Source organism: Equus przewalskii, chromosome 28 (assembly GCF_037783145.1).
Source record: "Equus przewalskii isolate Varuska chromosome 28, EquPr2, whole genome shotgun sequence".
NCBI lineage: Eukaryota > Metazoa > Chordata > Mammalia > Perissodactyla > Equidae > Equus > Equus przewalskii.
Window position 1 is genome coordinate 38414886 of NC_091858.1, and position 22725 is coordinate 38437610.

At 53.7% G+C, this 22725-nt stretch overlaps 1 protein-coding gene across 14 annotated transcripts in view; it reads left to right on the top strand.

The window, feature by feature from the left end:
- The window catches only part of ERICH1 (glutamate rich 1), a 144416-nt gene that overhangs the window by 63034 nt on the left and 58657 nt on the right, over positions 1-22725 (top strand). For 5 of the 14 annotated variants that reach the window (XR_011534267.1, XR_011534266.1, XR_011534263.1 and 2 more), the window contains exon 6: positions 16014-16197. The exons of 4 other annotated variants lie outside the window; for them this stretch is intronic. Coding sequence is in view for 3 of the 10 variants with exons in the window: in XM_070598448.1 (XP_070454549.1) it covers positions 3223-3296 (74 nt within the window). In the remaining 7 variants the exon portion in view is untranslated. Of the gene's footprint in view, positions 1-3222; positions 3601-12784; positions 15446-16013; positions 16198-22725 lie in introns of those variants that run through there. 5 more of the 14 variants (XM_070598448.1, XM_070598446.1, XM_070598445.1 and 2 more) reach the window with 2 other exon arrangements.

Sequence of the window (22725 nt, forward strand, 5' to 3'; positions counted from 1 at the left end):
GTTCAGTTACAAGATGGCATTCTTTGTCTCCTTCCTCGGTCTTCATCGGGCGCCCCTTCCGTGCACACTGCAGCGTGCGGGAGCTGACTGTGCTCATGTCTTCCTGCGCTGCGGTGGTGCCTTCTCGCCGGTAGCTTGGAGTGGGTTGTGGGGCTATGTCGGCCCCAGAAGCGTGCAGCCCTGGGGCCAGCACTCAGGGCTGTCTGGAGAAGCCCTGCGCCTGCACCCCACTGTGCAGAGTTCCACGCCGCCCAGGACAGGCGCCTGGCAGGTTTCAGCTGAGTGACGGAATGGAAGCAATTCTGCAGGCTACTTTGAGGGCTTCTCAAAATAAGTGTAAGGCATGCTTTCCATCCTAGAAACCTGTAGCATAGCTGAAGAGTCAAAAGGCAGACATCGCACCCAGGTGAATAATAGCAGAGCTGCTACAGTCGGCCCAGAGCATTGGCAGGTGAAGGCAGGAGTGGTGAGCACTGTGACTCCTAACTGACGAGGTCTCTGAGGGCCAGAGGAGCTGCCCCACAGGATGTTAATTAGCTTGTTTGTTAGGAGATTGCTGTCCACATCCACCTTGCCAGGCTCTGTTCTCAGCTCTGGGGTTTCCCCAGACAAAAACCCTGCCCTTTGGTACCTTCATCCTGGGGGACAGAAAGTGAGCATGAAGAATCCGCGCGGCGTGTATTTGGCAGAGAGAAGCCTGTGGAGAAGAAAGCAAGCAGAGCAGGGTCTCTGTGCTGACTGCAGCCGCTCTCAGACAGGTGCGGCTGTGTGTTGAGGGTAGCCAGGGGGTGTGACCAAGCTGGGCGATGGCCGAGGGCAGAGGCTGGGGTAGGAGAGGGGCCAGCCCTGAGGGTGTGGTGGCTGCAGCTATTACTCTGAAGGAAAGGGGACTGCTGGAGGCTCCAACCACAGGACCGCCTGCTCCAGCCAACTCTCTGCCCTCGCCTCCAGACTGGAGTGAGCTCTGGGCACAGAGAGCAGCCCCTGCCCCAGGCATGGTCAGGTGGCATGGGTGTGGTCAGGTGTGGCAGGTGTGTGCAAGTGTGGTCAGGTGCATGGGTATGGTCGCGTCTGTGCAGGTGTGGTCAGGTGTGTGCAGGTGTGGCCAGGTGTGTGCAGGTGTGGCCAGGTGTACACGGGTGTGGTCAGGTGGCACAGAGGTAGCATCAACAGGGTCTGCTGACTGCCGACCAGAACTGGGACGGGAGGGAGGAGATGCGTCTCTGGCCTGAGCCCTGGAGAACCAGGCAGCCCTCAGGAGGCAGGAAAGCCTGTGAGAGGATTCACCACTAGCTGGTGTGGCGTGGGCTGAACTGCTGGTGCTCACTGGACATCCGGGTGGAGGGACTGAAGGTGGGGCAGGTGGCTGGCCCGCCCCCTTCCCAGAGCAGAGTGAGGCAGGGCAGAGGCTGTGTCCAGGTGGGGTCGGGAGGGAGTGGAGGGCAGACCTGCAGGGCGGGTGCGGAGACTGCCATCCGGAGGAGGTGGGAGGTGGGCCCACCGAGGGGAGCCAGCCTGAGGCCCTGCTTCTGACCGGGAGGAGCGGCGTGCGTGGCTGCTGCTGGGACGAGCCGCAGAGGACGAGGTGGCCGCCGGAACGGCTCTGCCGGAGGAGGGGAGCCTGCCCCAGGGTGACTCCTCCGCTGGTCCTGGCTGCTCGCTGTCGGTCGCTTGCAGGCTGTGTTAAGGGTTTAGCAAATTCAGATTTCCACAATAATGTTTCATCTCAAATTGCAAAAAGCCAGTTTTATTAAGTTAAACAATATGACGTTTCTATGAGAGATGAAAAGAAGTCATTCAGAAGATTCCGCATTTCTGCAGTGCTCCTCACGGCAGACTTTGCTCCTGCCGCTCCGACCACACCAGGAATTCGGGCACGAGCGGCTGAGCAGAAACGCTCCTCGGGTTCCTGTGTCGCAGCGGCTGGACCAGCCTGTGTACAGGCGCTGACTGTGCGCAGTTGGCACAGACGACTTTTCCTTATGTCCAGGTGTTTTATAAAAGGAAATTTTACAAGTGGCGAAGCTTAGTTTTCAAATATCGGGTGTGTCTGATGCCAGTGGCACCTTTTGAGACGTTTCTTTTTCGTAAAAGCAGCTCCGGAGTCCGCTCAGGGCGAGTGCGTGGGGACAGTGCGGGCGGAGCGGTGCGTGCTGTTCGCTGGCCGCGCCTCTCCCCGCGGCTCCTCATCCCGGATGATGCGCTGGCTGGATACGGAAGCCCCGTCTCCGGTGCGCGCACGTGTTTCACAGTCTTGGGTGAAAGTGGGGCGCAGGAGACCTCGCTGCCTCACCCCACGTGGCACGTTTCACCGCGTGCGCACACACGCACGTTGTCACAAAGAAGAGCTGCCGTTTCTCGAATTTCTTCACTCTGCGCGCACAGCGAAAGGTGCCGTAGGAACTGGTGCCCTTTACGCCCTGCATGTGAGCGAGGTTTCAGCAGCCTCCTGTCGAGGAAACGGGAGGAAACGGGGCTTGCGGAGGCAGGTGGCCGCCGCGGAACACAGGGCTGTGGGAGGGCCTAGCCGTGGCGTCCGCGTGCAGGCGGCGTCCCCAGCCCCGCGTCCCGTCCGGCTCGGGCGTCCGCAGCAGGAGGGTGCCAGGCCCGGGGTCCGCGCTGGCTCGGCGGTCAGCGCTCGGCCAGCGCCTTAGGAGCGGCCGTCCCTGCGGGCGCAGCGGGAACACAGCCCCGGCGCCGGGGGTCCGCGCAGGCCCTGAAGCCTGGTCCACAGGAGGATCTTGACTCGGCTGAACGTGTCCCCTGAAGGAGTGGAACGGGGTGTGGTGCCAGACTTGCTCTCACGGCGTTTGAGGCTGTGCGGTGCGCGCATCGGCTCACTTAGAATCTGCCCGAGTCCTGCTGGTTCCTTCACCGAGACGTGATCCTCTTCCCTTTCCATCTCGATTTGTACGTGGTCTCCTTCAGCTCCAGGCTGAACCTCTGATACTGTGTTGTGATGTCACGTCTAGCAGAACCTGTGAGCCTGGAGGGCTCCTACCCAAGCAAAATAGAAGTATTCAGAATTTATCCGTTCTTTTTTGCTGTATTTCTTATATAATGTATGATTCACAAGTGTATTTCACTATCAACATAATTTTTATACAAAAGTTGCATATTTTTAGATTATTTCATAGTTTACTTTGGGCCCAAAGCAAATATCTACAAAATAATAATTCATAATTTTTCTTTGTGGGATTTTGTTTTGTTTTTGCTTTGCAGACCATGCCAGCGTCATCTCAGCTTTCTTTAATTACTGGATCACACACATCCTTCCTGAGAAAAACAGTGAATAGAATCAGTACATCTATTTAAGAAGAGCTAATGTTTAGCACAAAAATATAAAAGACAAATTGAAATGGGCTGAGACTTGATTCCTACGTACAAAGAAGTTGGGATTCCCAACATTTCCTCTGTGACCCAAACCCTGGGGACTTGGAAGACATTTCTGCCATGTTATTTATTTGTGTATTTGTATATAATGGGAAGATATCATCTGACTATAAAAGAGAAATTACTACATAGTGATTCTGTTTTTCTGATTCCTATAAAAATTGATAATGGACATCCTGTTAAACTGAATAAACTGTGCAGTTTGAAGCTGTTATATATTTTTATAAAGTTTTAAATCACCTTGTATCTGAAAGTCTCTGTTTAAAGAAAGCTTTATGGGTATTAGAATGTTCTGGCCGAAGTAGTTTAATTCTAGTTGAATTTGTTGTTTTCTTCCTTTTCCCTCTTCTCTACTTTGAGAGCAGCGTCAGGAACACTGTTTGTGCTGTTCAGTCTTCCTCTTGTCGTGGAGACAGTCACCAGTTTCCAGGGTTATGAGTTTTAAGAGCACCGTCGATTCTAGGAGGGCACTGGCTCTATCCAGGGACATATTTTCTTATCGTGGTGAAGTACATGTAACGTGACATTTACCACCTTCACTGTTTCTGAGTGTGCAGTTGAGTGGCACTAAGTCCATTCACAATGTTGTGCAACTGTCACGACCGTCATTCCTGTTTAAGGCTGAGTAACGCCCCGTCGCATGTATACACCACGCTTTTTATCCATTCCTGTTGATGGGTGGTTTTCCCATTATGAACGATGCTGCTGTGAACATCTTGTACAAAGTTCAACAAGTGTGTGGGTGTTTGTTTTCCCTTCTCTTAGAGTAGAACCCTGGGTCACATACAGTAGGTCTGTGTTTAACTCTGGAACTACGGCGTGTAGTCCACAGTGGACCCCCCTTTCCGTCCCTACCGCAGGGTTAAGCATGCCGGCTCCCACATCCCCACAGCACGTGTTCCTTCCCTCTTTCTGGATGACAGGCGTCCTGATGGGTGTGCAGTCATCTTGTGGTGGTTTGGTTTATATTTCCCTGATGAGGGATGTTGAACATCTTTCCACGTGCATATTGGCCGTTCTCATCTTGGAGAAGTGCCTGTTGAAATCTCTGCCCATTTGTGAACTAGATTATTTGTTTTTTGTTGTTGAATTATGAATTCTTTACCTATTTTGCATATTAATCCCTTATCAGATATGATTTTTAATCCCTTCTCAGATATGAATATTTTCTCCCATTCTGTGGCTGCGTTTTCACTCTCTTAGTCTTGTCCTTTGCACAAAAGTTTTTAATTTTGATGCAGTCCAACTTGTCTCTTTTTTCCTTTGTTGCCTGTGCTTCTGGGGTCATACCAGGAAATGTTTGCCAGATCAATATCATAAAGATTTTTCCCTATGTTGTCTTCGAAGTGTTTTATAGTTTTTTATAATTCTTACCTTTAGGCCTTTGGTCCATTTTGAGTTAATTTTTGTGTGTGGTGTAAAGTAAGGGTCCAGTTTCATTCTTCTGCATGTGGGTGTCCAGTTTTCCCAACAACGTATGTTGAAGAGACTGTCCTCCCACCTGGGAATGGTCTTGGCACCCTTGTTGAAAATCAACTGACCGTGGATGTGAGGGTTTATTTCTGGAGTCTGTTCTGCTCCCTTGGTCTGATGTCTGTCCTCCCACCGGCACCACACCGTTCTGATTACTGTGACATGGTAGTAAGGTTTGTAAATCCTCGCACTTTGTTCTTCCTTTTCAGGGTTGTTTTGGGTATTTGGGGTCCCTTGAGATTCTGTTGAGTTTTAGGCTGGATTTTTCTGTTTGTGAAAGCAACATGTTGGGGTTCTGGTGGGGTCGCGTTGAGTCTGTAGGTCGCTTGGGGCCGTGTGGACACTGTGACCGTGGGTCCTCCAGTCCATGGACGCGGGGCTCTTTCCACTTATTTGTGCTTTTCGTTTCCTTAGCAACGTTTTGTGGAATTCAGTGTACATGTCTCTCCTCTCTTTCATTAAGCTTATTCCTAAGGATTTTATTCTTTCTGATGCTATTGTAAATGGAATTGTTTTCTTAAGTTCCTTTTGAGATTGTTCATTGATAGTGTATGGAAATACACCTGATTTTTTGTCTGTTGACTTTGCATCCTCCCGCTGCTGAATTCGTCTGTTATCTCTGACGCGTGTGTGAGTGAGTGTGATCTTGAGGTTTTGTACACATGAGATCATGTCATCAGTGAAAGCGATCGTTTCGTTCCTTTCCTTCTGATTTGGGTGCCCGTTCTCCCGCGGACCCTGCCCTCCTCCCTCCGTGTCCTTAAGAGATGTCTGTCCCACTGAGTAGAACCTTCCGGAGGCGACTGAGACAAGATTTGTTATTGGTTCTGGAGGCCTGTCAACTTGCGCCTAGCTGCTGTGAAGTGTCCCCAGCTTAACAGAAGCTGCTGAGTGAGCCACGGCCAGGTCTGGTGGGTCCACCGCTCCCCCGGGGCCGCTGCCTCAGATGTGAATGATCCTGACAGAGCAGGGCTTGTCGTAAACCAGCACACCGTCTTCACACAGCTGAGAACAGGTGCAAGCCAGTACCTACAGGAGGCGTCTGGGGGCCACACCTTGAGGTGGGCCCACCGCCTTCACAGAGATGTCACCCGCCGCCACCTCCCTAATGTAAGTCAGAGGAAGATGTTGGCGTGCTCAGAGGCCCCAGGGTCACGTCCACTTCACCGCAGGATGAGGGAACACTGGGCGAGGGGTCACATCAATCTGCAGCTGCCTTTCTGATACACTGGGTGTAATCCTCTCTCAAGTGCTTCTCCGTTAATAACACGTGTTTGTTGATTGAAAATAGACTAAATATTGACACACTCATGATTTTTCTATTCTGAACATCAGTTCGAGTCTTTTAATGATGACCCACCTCCAGCCTTTCCGTGCCCAGCAGGCAGATGCGCTGTGGACCGAGGGAAACGGATGTGCAGAGGACTCGACCCTCAACTTGGCTTTGTCCCATTCTCAGCACAGAGTCCCTGCAGACTGACTCCTATGCTCTCCTTGGGTCTCACCTGCGGACGGCTTGTCTGTCCACCCGCTGACCACACCCTAGAAGACAAGGGAGGGGACGTGACTGCACAGGCGGGTGGTCGGGGTTCATCAGTTTTGCGTTTCACCCCAATTTCAAAAGAAAAGCTCCTCTTCTGGAAAACGAGCAAACACCATGTCTCCGACTTGTCAGCAGAGATGCGAGGGTCATTTATCCCTCCTGGCTCAAGGTTGGGAATAATTGGGTCACTTTGTGTTTTACAATAGTGCAAATTCAGTCCATCTAATTTATTTTCCGTAAACCGTGGCCCACGGTTAAGACAAAGACGGAAACGTGGGAATGGGTGTTTGCCGCTGGTGTTAAGACGACTGAGCCCAGAGGGACACCTGGGCTCCTCCAGGCCCGTCAGCACTTCTCGGCAGTCCTGACATCCCTCGTCACATCCCTGGAGACCCGAGGCGGTGAGAGCATGTGCACGCGGGCGTCCCCTGCCCTGCCCGCCCGCCACTGCCGTGTTCCCAGAATAACTGCCCCGAGTCCACACGCACCCCTCGGACAGTTCTGGGTTTTTCTTCTCTGTCTGGTTCCTGCTTGCGCCCTGTCTTCCCTGGGGACACATTCTTCAGAGAATCTGATGAAAGCACCAGACCTTCTCCAGAATAAGAAATGTGCACTGTCACCCCACCACACACACACGAATGTGGTGGCACCTTTAAAGAGGCTGCAGATTCCCCCAAACCCGTTCAACGGTGTGTTGACTTTCCGCTTGTGCATGACAGATGGCCACACACCTGTGGATCCCGTGTCCATGGATCAGAGCCAGGCGCGGCCCCACTGGCACTGTGCTCAGGGTCTCGCGGGGCTGCATGCCCTCTGGAGTCGGGTCACCTTCCGGGCTCTCGTGGCTGTTGGCAGAATCGGTTCCTGTGGTCAGAGGCTGAGGTCCTGGTTTTCTTTCTGGCTGTCGGCCAGGATGGCTCAGCTCCTTGAGGCCTCCCGGCCTGGCTCGACTCCTCCAAGGCCAGCGGAGAACCCGGGCAGGCCCAGGCCCTCTGGAGGCTCCCCTGGTAGAGCCAGGCCCCCGGGATGCTCTCCCTCTGCTTCGTTTACACTGACTGCTTAGGGACGTCAGGATGTCGCATCTGCTCACCGCTGCGTGCAGGCCGGCTTGTCTTGCAGTCTCCCATCCCCTTTCCACCGCACGGCCTCCAGCCCAGGGTTTCACTCTGGCTGAACTTCTCGTCAGGCCAGGGCTTCAGACATCACCACAGAAACTGAGTTTTCCAAAGTGGATCGTAGTTTTCGGAGAACACCCCTCACACACGTGCACTTGCACACATGCATGGACACACGCACACACATGAACACATGCCTGCCTGCACACTCACACACAGTGCAGGCTCCTCGTCTCAGCGGGGCAGTGCCGTGTCTGATGTGAGCATGCTTCAGGTCACCCTGCAGACAACGTACAGCGCAGGCTCGGCTCAGCTTCCTTTAAAAAGAACGCACTGCTCACTGCTCTCGGCAGCGGCTCTCTGCATGTGGTCATCACGCTGCTCTGGGGCCAGCCACTCAGCCTCACATCACAGCCTCACCAACACTGGTCTGCGAGGTGGGCAGGTCCACACTTCCCACCGATGCACCCTGCCATCCATCTCCACCCCACTCTTCAGATCAGGTGGCCCGCATGTCACACAATGGGGTCCCACGTCCCCTGGCCTCCGAGGGTCAGGCAGGGCGGACACAATAGAAGACCAGAGGGAGGGCGAATGGAGTCAGGCGCACAGCCCTCTGTGGGCACTGCCCAGGGCCAGCTGCTCAAGGGGCTGCTCCAGCCTGGCCCGCATGGGCCCCGGCCCACCCACCACACTTCAGCAGCTGAAATGGGCTGTGCTCGGTTGTCCTCATCGTTCTGCCAGATCCAGGGCGACACACTCCCCATGCTGGCGGTCGGATGCTCTTCAGGATTTCTCAGATTGTACAGAACATATATCTGTTTGTTATAGTACACATAGGTGTCTGTGTGTGGATATATGCATTGTAGTACACGTACATGTTGATGGATAGTGCATTCATGCATGATAGTACACATGTGTCCAATATGTTGTACTAAAGTAAATACGTGTCACTATATGTGCATTATAGTACTCATATGTCTAAATTATATGTGTGATACAGTACAGTGTGAATTATAGTACACATATCTGTATATACACACACACCTATGTTAGGGCCCATGTCTGCCTGTGTATATGCACATATATTATAGAACACGTAGATGTCTGTATACACACACGTACCATAGCACACACAGGTGTCTACATACATGCACACCTGTGTATCAGAGCACACTTGGTTGTCTGTGCACGTGTGTGCACATGGACGTCAGTACGTATTTTTCAGTGCTCCTAAGCAGAGTTTGAGCCCTGCTCTGATCAAACCTGTAGCGCCCTGCCTGAACACACGGGCGGTCTGCTCATGCCCATGAGTGACACGTGTGCTCGCACAGGCCAGGCGGGCCTCGCCCAGGATGGCGTCAGCACAGGGGGTGGGTGTGGGGCATCTGGGTCTTGGGAACCCTTTGAGGTTGGAACTGGGAGGAGCAAGGTGTCTGCCACGGGCTTCCCCAGCGGCCCAGGTGGGTGTCGGCACAGTCCGCGCCTGGTCAGTTGCTGCTGCTGTCGTGTTCTGGAGGCAGAAGATCTCTGGGGCCAGGCATCTGTGGTCGTCACTCGACAGGCCTGGCTTCTCCCCAGGCTGCCTGCCGGTCGTCGTCAGGGCCTGGCTCCGCTCACCTCCTTTCCCGAGGGAGAGCCTGCCAGAAGCTTCTCTCTCTCGCAGCCTGCCTGTGTCCTCGGGGGGGATCCTGAAGCAGCACCAGGACTGCACGTGCAGCTGCTGTGAAAGTGGTGGCTCTTCTTGAACCCAGTCGCTGTTTCTGTGTGTCACGTCTGTTCCCAGGCACCTCAGGAAGGCCAGGGAAGCCCGAGGCTCCTCCCCTGGAGATCAGCCCCAGGAAGATCTCCCCTTCACGCTTTACCACCACCAGCCCTGCTGGAAATGTGCCCGTCCTAAAATAACAAAGGTTTCCTTAGGGGATTAGAACATTCCAGCGTGAACGCAGACTGCAACAATGGCAGCTGCCAGGAGCCAGCCGTCCAGGCAACTGTCACAGAGCAGAATCACGCCGTGTCTGCGGACCACGGGGCACCCCGTCCTCGTCCTCACGTGCTCTGCCGTGAAACCCACCTTCTCATCTCTCGAGGCTCCTGCTGCAAACTGAGACCTTGTCCAATTTGCACTCGTTTTCACGATGGAGACGAAGAGGATGAGGGGAGCTGATGTTCCCTGAGTGCCATTCCCGCCATGTGCAGGCGCAGGGTGAACTCCTCGCACGTGGTGTCTTCCTGTTCTCACAAACTTCCGTCCAGGTGTCAGCACCTGTCACCGTGCCCACTTCGTGGGTGGAGAAATGTCTGTTTGATCTGTACCGAGTCACTGTCGCCCACGAGCAATGACGTGTCAGAGTCCCCGCCGCCGATGCCAACCCTGCCACCATCCCGGCTCACAGAGGCACATGTCAGACTCACTGGCGGTTTTCTCCTGCTTCTGGCAACAGCCGATATCCGTGGCGTAGACTCAGACCCGCAGTGTCAGCTGCCTGGTGACGACACCACGAGGACTGGGCAGAGGGCACACAGCGCCTGTCTGGAGGGCTCCGACCCCAAGGGACGTGCTCGTCTCAGACGCTGTCACCTTTTTCAGTGGCTGGGCAAGGCCGGCACCATCTGAACTTTCCACGGGGGCACCGAGACCCAAGACCCCCACTCACGAGCTGTTTTCCAGGTTCCCCGGTCTGGACACAGAAGATACAAATAGCATCAAAGACACACTCACAGCTGGCGGGACAGACAGACCTGGGAACAACCGTCCGTCTGAGTATTGTAATTCTGGTAAGTGCCGCACAGGAAGTTTTCAGGATGTTGTGAGAGTCCTTAGGGGCCTTGTGGATGCTGATTGCCCCGTGAGTGTGTCCCCACGTAGCAGATGCATCTATCATTTTGAATCAGCGTCCCTTGGACCGTGTGGGGTGCTGGCTACGGGGATGAAAGTGTGGCCTCCTCCTGAGGAGGTGACAGCCCGGTTCATACTTGGGGGTCGGCCTGTTGCTGTGTGTCTCACGGTGCCAAGTTGTGGCCACACCCTCAGAGGACTAACCAGAGTGGAATGGTCACCTGCAGGCTGGAGGAGTCGCTGACGACGTGAGTGAAGGAGCATCAGTGAATTGTCCCCAACACAGCTGGCTTTGCTGCACTTGGTGGCATGGCTGGGGCCTGCGGGGTTCGCCCAGCCACGGAGGTCTTCAGAGGAAGCCCTGGGGGCTGCGGTGCAGAGGGATTCTGAGGGACTTTCCGCTGAGAGCCCCGCCAGTGAGAAGAGCAAGCCCGGGCAAAGCTGCCAGAACAGAAGCTGAGCCGTGGAGACCAGGGCACAGCGCCCAGCACCAGGAGAGGCTGGCAGCGCAAAAGCCGGCACTGAGAACACTGGGCGAGGCCTGAGTCCCCACAGGTTTGCAGGACTACGGTGCACACGGCAGCCAGAGGCCATGGCCCAGCACCTGCCACCAGGCTGCACAGAGCTGGGACCCATGGCTGCACGGGGGCTTCAGGCCAGGCTCCCCAGAGGCTCAGAGGGTCTTGTTCATTGTTTTTAAGAAATATTATTTTCGTGGGGCTGGCCCCATGGCTGAGTGATTAAGTTCACACACTCCACTTCGGCGGCCTAGAGTTCATCAGTTCAGATCCCAGGCATGGACCTATGCACTGCTCATCAAGCCATGCTGAGGCGGCATCCCACGAGAAGAACTAGAAGGACCTACAACTAAGATATACAACTATGTGCAGGGGTTTTGGGGAGAGAAAAAAGAAGATTGGCAACAGATGTTAGCTCAGGGCCAATCTTCCTCACCAGAAAAAAGAAGAAGAAGAAGAAAAAAGTATACCTTAGGAAATATTTTCAGGGGCCGGCCCCGTGGCCGAGTGGTTAAGTTCACACGCTCTGCTGTCGCAGCCCAGGGTTTCACCCGTTCAAATCCTGGGCGCTGACATGGCACTGCTCATCAGGCCACGCTGAGACGGCATCCCACATGCCACAACTAGAAGGACCCACAACTAAAAATACACAACTATGTACCAGGGGTGCTTTGGGAGAAAAAGGAAAAAGAAAATCTTTAAAAAAAACCAACAAGTATTTTCATACTATTAAAAATCAAAGCAATAGGAAAAGTACAAATAAGAAAGTAAAATATTTCCCCTCAGATCCCACCATTGAGAAACATGGCAGGAACTTAGAGCGGATCCTGAGTGGGTGACCACCACGCCATTGTTGGGAAGAACTTTGTAACAAAAGAATCAAAGATGTTTATTAAAATTAAAGGGGATCACAGTTTGTTTTACTTGAAGTCAACAAGCAAAAAGTTACTTGTTCAAGGAAAAGAAACTGAAATGATCTTAAGGGAGGTGCTAAACCTTGTGAAAATATTCCTTCACCCAAAGGAATATTAGTTCCTAGAGGGTCCTTGCAGTAGTTCCCTGAGGTGAGGGCTGAACCGCCCCGGGGGCTCTGTGAGCTAGGGGACATCACGGTGGCTGGACTGGAACGGGCACAAGGACACCAGCCGCCTCACGACGTGCGGTCAGTGCTCTGTGGCAGGCTTTCCCCAGATGCCTCCCACCCTTCGATGTTCACCCTCGGGCAGCAGGTGGGAACCTGCTCACAGCGATTGGAGCTGAGCACCAGCTCCATCCACACGTGGACACGAGGTCATGTCTACACAGCACAGCACTCACCACGTGATTCACGAACATCCAGCTTGCGTGTTCACGGGGTCACAACGCTGCTCCCTGTTGTACCCAGAACTGTGCACCTTTTCAGGAAATCCCGCCCCCAGCAGCAGCCACACTCATGTTGCCTGAGTCCCCAGCCAACGGTCGGGTGGCGAGGGGAGAGGCTGGTCAGCGGGTCGGCGGCATGCCCAGTCCCTCAGGACAGACGACTGTGGCTGTCACGCAGCAGGTGGCACAGACCCCCGTGAGGGGCGCTGCCTGGAGCTCACGCTCCGTCGAGGGCTCGTGGCCTCCCGGCACCCCGCGCAACGTGAGGGTGGGCGACTGCTCAGCAGCCTAAGGGAAAGCCGGTTTTCGGGCACAATGTGATGGTGGCCATCGCCCGGCCTGTGGAGTGTCAGTGCCACACTGAGGGTGAGCCCGAGGGAGGGAGTCTGAGGACTCAGGGCAGAGCACACTTCTGCAGGACGGGCCGCAGCCGCTGTGGCCCAGCTGAGTCTGCCGGCCCCGCAAGGCCCCCTGGGAAGCACGTGAAAAACCCTCCAAAAATGCCAGAGAGGACAATCTGTGAATGTCGTTCCCTCTGCAGGTCGTCTGCCGGCCTGGAGACCCTCCGAGTGAACCTCGAGGACCACAGTGGAAGCCTGCTTACAGAATAAACGCCCCTTCAGCTCTTGTTACGGACAAGATGGTTTTCATGGCTTTGTTGGCTAAAGAATGCCTTGGCAAACTGATGAAAGAAACATGAGAACTTCCGGCACATGCTCATTAGTAAAGTTGACTGTGTTTTAATTATTCTTCTGAACCTCCTTCCATGCGAGCAGAAGAGCACATGCTGTCTGTGCTCCCGGGACTTGAGCCCATGAGGTGGCCCGTCGGGTGGGAGCGCAGAGACGAGAGGAGCCATGAGCGGAGCCCAGCAGTTAGGAGCAGGCAGAGGAAGGACGAGCCCACAGAGAACCGGGCGCTGCCCCTCGCTGCCACATCACGTACACAGACGGCAGCTGAGCCGGGTGCTGCATCCTCGCCATCCTGGCGGCTACAGGTCCGGGGTGAGGTCCCAGCAGGGCTGATGTCTGCTGGGGGTGCTCCTCCTGGCTTCCTGCATCCTCACGCACTCACCCTGGGGGCTCTGTCGTCTCTCCCCTCCAGGGACTCCAGCTCTGTGACCTCATTTGACGTAACCTCCTCCCTGGAGACCCATCCTCAGTCCAGTCCCGGTGGGGTCAGGGCTCCAGCTTCTGAGAGCTGGGTGCACAGTTCCGTCCATACAGGAGGAGCGACAATCAGAAGAGGAAGAGAGCAGGAGACCGCCGTGCCCAGGGACGAGGATGGAAGGAGTCTGGGGCCAAGGGGGTGAGTGTAGAAGGGGCTCTGGTGCCTCTTCTCACACTCAGCCGCCACCCTGGAGTCTCTGCCCTTCCTGGGGCTCACGCTTGACGCCCAGGAAGCCCACTCCCACCATCCTCTGGACAGAACCGTTGCACAGCTACTTACCTGCTGAGAGGTCGGGATGAGGTCAGCCTCGGTTTCCCCTGTTGGCAACTGCATTTCTGGTCTTTGAAGTAAGCAAGCCCTGCCCTCTTACAGAATGAGGGTCGCTCCCTCGCCCAGTTACCTGGGGCATGAATGAGGAGGGAGAGTAGCTGGCACGCGTCCTGGGCGAGGCCGGGACCTCCCAGAACCACGTCCCAGAGGACCCTGTGACAAGCGGTGGATGAGGAGTCAGTCTGCCTGCGATGTGTTCCATCGCAGCCAGTGCCCGTGGCTGCCTGGAGCCCAGCAGTATGGAGACTGGGGCAGGCATTCTGAGCCAAAGCCGCAGGGGTCCGGGGGGAGCAGCGGGAGCTGGGCGAGGACTGAGTGGGGACCGTGAGGAAGCAGTTGCCCAAGATGTGGGGAGGGCCCTTCCTGCTCATCCAGGAGGTGGTGCAGGAGGAGCACTGTTGATGTCCGAGCTGAGGGCAGATGCTGGGGGTCCTAGGCACAGAGTTCTCAGGCAGAGAATCCTAAAAGAAGAGAGAGGAGAATGCACAGAGGGCCATGTCATGAACGGAAACAGGCAGACGCACCTGGGGAATCAGGACAGGGGGCGGGGGCACCGGGGGTGGGGAGCGGTCCACAACCTCTGCCACCCACCCCCAGCTACGGGGCTCCCTCAGGATCAGTGCCGGCAGAAGACTTTGAAAAGGCCATTCACTCAAGGACGATGGTGCTCTTGGGAACAAAGAGCAGACTGGCCGGCAGAGCTCCCTCTGGCTGCTCGAAGCCGCGGCGGTTGTGATGTCACAGGAGCAGCAGAGAGAGGCACAGGGATGCGCATGGACAGGGCGCCCCAAGGCAGCGGAACCTGCAGCGGGATGCTCTGGCTTGTGCGACACATGGTTGCACTGTGCACACGCAGCTCCCACAGTGGAGCTTCTGTGAGTGGCCCCGAACCTGTGCCTTCCCACCTCGCTGTGGTCGTCACTGCACCAGACAGCGGAGATCCTCCCGTAGCTTGTGTGTGAACCTTGCAGACATGCACCTTCGGTACGCACTTGCAGACTCTACCCAGCAAGACGGGCTGCATCCATTGGGCTCTGGCTGTGTGCTCAGCCCGCTGGAGACGTGGGCTCCCAGAATGTGGCGGGGGCGTGGCTGAGCCTGGCCTTGGCTTCCGTTCTCATGTCTTCCTTCCCTGGAGGGTTGTCAGATGGACCAATTAATCCAAGTGCAGAAACCCTCTTCATAGGACTTAACGTGTTTACAGTTTTATTTCCTTGTGACATTTTCATCAATGGAGAGAGAAAAACAGTGAAAGAAGGAGACTCGTGTGAGGTATGAAAATAACACAGAAACACCTGACTCTTGACCAAAATGTGTTCACTTGAAAGCAAGTCTTTGTACAACGTCCGCACATCGGGGTCGATGGAGACCTCTGGGCGGAGGGCCAGAGCGGGTGAGGGGCGCAGGTGCTCTGTGAATGGCTTGTTGTTGTTCTCAAACCCTTAATCCTGCTTTTAACCCAAGTGGGCAGTTTTGCAGTGGAGGGTCACACAGGTGTCTTCAATGCAGATGAAAATGAAAACAGTCGTGAGTCTTTGACTGTCTGACCCGGGGAGGAAACATGCACAGAAGGAAAGTTTGCTCTGACTGTCCTTGCAGATCAGATGGGAAAGGGCTTCAGAAGTTTGAAAACTGACAGCTTTGCCAACAAGGAAACGGGTGCTCCTGTGGCCAGACGGGGACTCGGCACACCACCCGGAAGGTAATTTAGGACCCAGGGAACAACTCTGCCCTGTGTTTACTCAGCCCTGCAATCTGCTTCTCAGACCTGCCTCCAGGAGTTCATCCTGAATTTACGACTCCAACAATTAAAAAAATATATACACACATATACACACACATATATACACACATGTATGCATTTTATGTATATATAATGCATACATTGTACATAATGGACTATGTCTGTATAATGCCTACTGACAATATTTGTTGCTAGTGATAAAATTCAAATTTTCACTCGAAAGCTTAAATTTTGAAAAACAAATTTAATCACCATTACTGATATGGTTCATATTCCATGTTGCAACCAACCTTTAAGAAACTACAACTTGCTGAGTTTTGCCGTTGTGTAAATACCTGTAGCATCTGGAAAGACACTGACACACTCTCTTTTCCCATTCTATAGTAAATTTGCTAAAGAGTTTGTTTTTGAAAATTATACTTATTCTACATTAAAATGCATTATTTGTGTTAACATGTGGGGGGTTTATTGTTGTTCTTTTTAAATGAATGAAGACGTATGTTTAAATTTCTGTTTTAATTTCCAGCATCGTAAATACTGATAGGCACATACACACAGACCAAGCTACGTGCTCCTCGATGATGTCTCAGAGCATAAGGGGATCCTGGGACCAGAAGCATAAGGACTGATGCTCAGACCCTTCTGCACTAAACTAACCAGACTCCTTGGAGAAACGGCTGATTCCAGGCGTGGAGCAGGGAAAGCGCGAGGTGAGTCTGGAATATCTTGTTCAGGAAGCAAGTAGGTGCTCAAACTTTAGAAAGACTTATCAAAATGAGCAAGGAGCCAGCTTAAAGAGTCTCCCACTGGCCAAATTTGGAATAATTTAAGCGTCAAAGAAAACAGTGATACTAATGGATGATGACATATTAAACAGAAGAAAGAATCGTAGTGCGGGGTGACACTGGAGGAGGGGAGGCAGGAGAGCGAGGAGAGCTGTAGGGACAGAAAGAGCTGGTTTTTATTTCATTTTCGTACTTACAGAGGTGGAGCTTGTCTGACAGCTCTGTATTGTAAAGCACGTTCTCGACAACTGTGGACTGTTATGTTTCAAGTCGTCTGTATTTTTATACGTGACTTTTGTCTTGAAAAGTGGTAAAGCCATAGACTTGCGCGGATCAGATTTCAAATTTGTAAACATTAAGTATGTAATGTAAAAATACTTCTGCCTGTGTGGAATTTTTAGGGGATTAACGCAAGAACATTGGAACAAAGATTTTAATGAGCTGATACATGTGGATAAATACAGAAGATCGATAAAGGTAGTTAAGACAAAAAAAATGGGAGCAAATAAATGTCAAAGAAATAACAGAAAAGTATATTACAATTTCCAGTGGAATAACTGATTCAGACAAGGAATCCCCGGCCCCCATGATGCTAAACCCCCTGAGTGAGATGTTGGGAGAAAGAGGGGGGTCACCTGGCCTCCCAGGCTACCCACCCATCTCTCACTGAGGACCAATGGGGAAAGAAGCATTTCCAGTGAGAAGGGTGGCCGCCTCCCCTTGACCACGAGTGTGAGCACTTCCCTGAGGACACGCGGGGGTCCCTGCTCTCGGGGGGACGCACAACGAGATTTCTGCAGGGAGCTTCAGGATGTCTGCAGTGTTTCTAAGGATTCAGGAAGAAGTGTTCTGTCTACACACACAGAAAGATACGCAAAGATGGGAAAGGCCAGCCCTGTGTGAATCTGGGTGGAGGGCACACACGTTCTGTTATTTCAGCTTTTTCTAAGAACATGTTCAAAACAAAGAATTGGTAGGTGAAGGGTTTGCTTCAGGAATGCCACGCCGAAATCACCCTAATTTGGCGTATAGCCTTGGGGCGGTCTGTTTATAAGAGCTGACCCAGAGCAGCTCCTCCCGGCGTCCTGAGCACTGTGCATGGGGCCCACCTCGCCGGGTAAACGCCAACGGTTGGTCCTCACTCCAGGTCACAGCTCGCTCGCTGATGGCCGCCTGAGGCCAGAACCCGGCCAGCACTGCACGGGCCGCGGGGTCAGACTACAGCCGCCCTTGGTCAGCACGCAGGTGCCGTCTACACCGCCGTAGGAGGACCAGCAGGTGCTGGGGCAGGCGCAGCAGAGGCCGGGCTGGAGAGAAGCGGGAGGCGCACCGGGAGCCCAGGGCTCCTCCCTGCTCTGGCACCACTGCTCCAGCACCGCCCCGCTCCAGCACCGGCCTGCCTGCTGGCAGCCCAGACCCTCCCGAAACTTTCTCTCACTTTGTTGCCAGAACCACTCTTTTCCCTCCTCCCTCTCTCCCGCAGGGCTGTAGAAACCAAGCCCTGTCCGCCTGGACATCTCTCCCTGACCCTCTGCTGGGTAGCTGCCTCTGAGCTCAGCCCTAGGGGCAATCGTAGGCTCTATCCTTCCTCCCTGCTCTCCAGGAAACGCCCTGCGGTCAGTTAAAACACGTCCATGGCTGTGTTGTAGTTAATCCCCACAGCCACGTGACCGAGCCCCCAGGTGGGGCCAGGGGCTCACGGCGCTTCTGTGCCTGGCACGGGATGGTGCTGGCCCGGACTCCGCCGCATGAAAGGGCTTTGAACAGTCAGCCAACTGATGAGGAAGGTGCCTCCCCAGAGCCTCAGGCTGCGTTTCCAACATGTGGGCTGGTGAGTAGCAGCAGAGACGAGGGTGTCATCAGCCGATTTCTAACACAGAGTGCTCCATCCACCTGCTGTAGCTTCCTGGTAGCTCAGAGTGATTCCACTCAGCTCAGGAGTTGGTGCCGATTGTCCCATCAACGTGTTCTTCTTGGAGACAGCATGACAAGTCATCTTCACTACTTGTCTTTTCTTCCTGTTATAAAACACTGCCTCATCTTCGCAGAACTAAAATCAGATTATTTCACTTGAATAAAGCCTCTTTCAGGAATGGCAGTCCTTTGGGATCTCAGTCTCCTGTGAAGAAACCCTAGCAGCCGGCTCGACGCTGCCTCCTGATGAAAAGCTCTCACGTTAGACAGACCAGAGGCTGCGTCCTGACTGTCCTCTCATTCAAATTACTGGTGCTTTCTGCCCCTGGTCTGTGAAAGGGAGCCTCAGTTCAGTAATTTGCTAGAACAGCTCACTGACCCCACGGAAATACTTAGTTTACCAGGTTATCACAAAGGTTACGCATGAACAGCTGAAGAAGTACACAGAGCGAGGTCCACAAGAGTCCCAAGCACAGGAGCTTCGTCCCTGTGGAGCTGGGGTGGGACACCCCCCCTTGTGTGGATGCGTTCACCAACCCAGAAGCTCTCCAAGCCCATCGTTTAGGGGTTTTATGGGGTTCCATTATGTAGGATGACTGATGCAATCATTGGCCGTTGGTGAGGAAGTCGGTCCACAGCCCATCTCGCCTCTGTTCTCTCTGGAGGGAGGTCAGCTCGTGGGGATGAAAGTTCCAGCCCTCTAATCACGTGAGGGTCCTCTGGCCACCAGTCCCCATCCTGGAGCTCTGGGGCCACCAAGAGTCACCTCATTAGCACACAAAAAAGACCCTCTTACCACTTGGAGATTCCAAGGGTCTTAGAAGATCTTGTTTCAGGAACCTGGGACAAAACCCAAATATTACATTACAATATCACACCTACCCAGCCCCAGGCCCAGCTGATCCTTACAGAGGAGTCCAGGAGCAGAGAGGAGGCAGGTCTGGAAGTGACAGGACAGAGTGGTCAACGGTCACAATCATTTTCCCACCTGTCCACGATTTGCGAAGAATGGAGAGAGAGCCTCTCCTCGGGGCCAGGGCACGCACCTCCAGTCCTGCGTGGAGGAGGCATTGTGTGCAAAGGGCGTGAAGGGGACCTGGGCAGAGGCAGCAGCTGTCATCACAGGAGCCACTGGGGGCCCTTGTGTCAGAGGCCAGTTGTAGCTCAGATGTCCTGCTCTCCTTCCTTCTGGGGCCACACAGAGGACGCCCAGTCCCTTGACTCTCATGGGAAGGAGGTAGGCATTTTGGGTTGGGGAGTTCAGTCATGATCAGAATGGACATGCGTGTCAAAGCACTTGTGTGACAAGTGGGCTCCACCCTCCACGGAAACACCAAGACCAACAGACGTGGACGTCGTAGAAGAAAATCTGGGACAAAGTGTGCGGACATTTTAGTGAAGGTGGCGGAGTGGACAGCTGCTTCTCTCCTTCCTGAAGCCTTACCAAAGCGCAGTAGACACTTCTTTAAAGGCATAAATTCACGACCCACAATGATGAGAAGAATGGGAGAGGAAGCAAAGACATCAAATTTTGTGAGGCTGAAGGCACCTAGCACATGCGAAAAACCAAATCCGAGTCTCTTGGTCTATTGGTACGAAAGAACAAGAACCAACGCGACTTACTCAGAATAGCCCAGGTTACGGACTGAATGTTTGCATCCCCTCAAAATTCATATGTCGAAGCCCTAAGCTCCAGTGAGGTGTTCGGAGGTGGGATCTTTGGGAGTAATTAGGGTTAGATGAGGTTGTGAGGGTGGGTCCCCTGTGATGGTGTTAGTGCCCTCAGAAGCAGAGGAAGGGACCAGAGCTCGCTGTGTCATGTGAGGACACAGTGAGAAAGCAGCCCTCTACAAGCCAGGAAGAGGGCCTCTCCAAGACTCAAATAGGCACCTTGATCTTGGACTTCCGGCCTCAGAACTGTGAGAAATAAATGTCTGTTTATAAGCCACCCAGCCTGTGGCATTTTGTCGTAGCAGCCCGAGCTGACTAAGCGCAGAAGTTCGAGATTTGGCAGCATCGCTTTCTATAGAAGAAAGATGAAGGTCACGGCTGAAATAAGCAGGCTCGTGTGACAGTCGGTTAAGGAGCTTTCTGATAGCTCAGGCCCTCCTTGCTCTGTGCAGCCCGTGGCTGTGCCTTTCTCATCCCTGCAGAGGTGGAGCTGAGTCTCTAGAGAGGACAAAGCAGAGGTTCCCTGGATGGGACCAGGCGCAGCAAGAGCAGGGCTCCAGCCTGAGCGCGGGCGTCAGGAGCACTCTCCTCCTGTTCTCTGCTCATCCCTCAGGCCACGTTCTCATCACCCTCTGGGGCTCCCAGCGAGTCCACAGCTGACAGCCCTGAACTAGTCCTTCCCAGCACTCACCATGTATAACCATGTGCTTGTCTGCGTGACGTCTGCCCACCGTGTCCACTTGCAGCTTTCAGTGCCCCCCACAAGGTCAGGGAGCACGTTGTCTGAGCTTGTTTACATCCTGTCCTCAGTACTGCAGCCTGTGTTTGCACCTAGCAGGACTGAGCAATACCTGTCAAATGAAACAATGGATGAATGAATAAAGGCCTAAGATTGAACGTAGGTCGTGTGGAGGCAGAGCCGGGTCTAGGGCACTGTGGACCAGAGTGAGAGATGGGAACCAGGAGCCAAGGGTAACACCACCAGGGTGGCAGCCAGCCCGAGAGGACCCCCGCCTCCAACGCACAGGAAGCAAACCACGCCAGGGTCCTTTGTGCGCTGAAACCCCAGGCTGAGCCAGACAGGACTTTGTAAGGCTCTGGGAGGAGAAGTAAAAGCAACGAGGAGAGTCTGGGAAGCTGGACCGTGTGAGGTGTTGGTGAGGGTGCCAGTGTGGGTGAGGGTGCCAGTGTCAGTGAAGGTGCCGGGTGCTAGTGAGGTTGCCGGGTGCTGGTGAGGATGCCGGTGCTGGCGAGGATGCCAGTGCTGGTGAGGGTGGCAGGTGCTGGTGAGGGTGTGTGTGCTGGTGAGGGTGCCGGTATGGGTGAGGATGCCAGTGTCAGTGAAGGTGGCGGGTGCTAGTGAGGTTGCCAGGTGTTGGTGAGGATGCCGATGCTGGCCAGGATGCCAGTGGTGGCGAGGGTGCAGGTGTCAGTGAGGGTGCTGTGCTGCTGAGGGTGCTGGTGCTGGTGAGGGTGCTGGTGCTGGTTGAGGGTGCCAGTGTCAGTGAAGGTGCCGGGTGCTGGTGAGGTTGCCAGGTGCTAGTGAGGGTGCTGGTGCTGGCGAGGATGCCGGTGCTGGCGAGGATGCCGGTGCTGGTGAGGGTGCAGGTGTCAGTGAGGGTGCCGGTGTCGGTAAGGGTGCCAGGTGCTGGTGAGGGTACCAGGTGCTGGTGAGGGTGCCGGTGCTGGTGAGGGTGCCGGTGTTGGTGAGAATGCTGGGCTGCACTGCTGGGGAAAGCGTGGGCAGTGCAGCCAATCTGGAGAGGATTCAAGAACAAGTTAGTCAAGTTAAGTGCAGGCCTCGCCTATGACTCTGCAACTCTGCTTCTGGGTGCACAGCCCAGAGAAATGCACACAGATCTTGCGTTACGTACACAGATACTCACTCCAGCATATTTGTGGTGCTGGAAGCAGGAGGCTGCCTGCTGTCCATTCTAATGGGAGGGAGGGGGATTGTGACAGAATGACGTGTACATGTTAGAAGCAACAAATTGGACAGATGTACAGCCTCCTAGTTGGAGCACTAAGCATCATGCTTGGAGGAAAAAGTAAGAAACATGATGATGAGATGTTCACGTAAAACATTTTTGTAAATCAAAAACGCATGAATGTGAAACAGTAGAAATTCTGCAAGAATGTATTCCAATAAAGAGACATGAGGTAGAATGACTGCCTATGGCAGAGAGGGGAGTGGACTGGGGAACAGACAAAAAAGGGGCGAATGGATGAGGACAATGAGCGAGCAAGAGAAAAGGCTGTGTGCAGATCAAGAGTGGTCCTGTGGGAAAAAGTAAGCAGCACGATTAATTCAGCTAGTGGCTCCAAGAAACAAAGGAATAACCAACCAACCACCACATAACTGACCAACCAACCAACTACACAACCAACCAACCAACCAACCAATCAACTACACAACCACACAACCAGCCAACAAACCAACCAACCAATGACACAACCAACCAACCAACCAATCAACTGCACAGCCACACAACCAGCCAACAAACCAACCAACCATACAACCAACCAGTGACACAACCAGCCAACAAACCAACCATCTATACAACCAACCAACCATACAACCAACCAACAAACTACACAACCACACAACCAACCACACAACCAACGAACCGATCAACTACGCAACCACACAGCCAACCAACTACACAACCGTACAACCAACCATATAACAGAACCACAACAAAGAAAGAAAAGAGTGAACTACCTGATGCAGGTAGGTGTGTGGTTTACCAGAGCACTCACAGTTTGAAACATGAAATCTGTGCTTTTGTAAAAATTGCGGTCTATGTGAGAGAAGAGCAAAAGAAAACTAATGAAATTCATATTAGATTTTTTAAATGTCGGAGGATT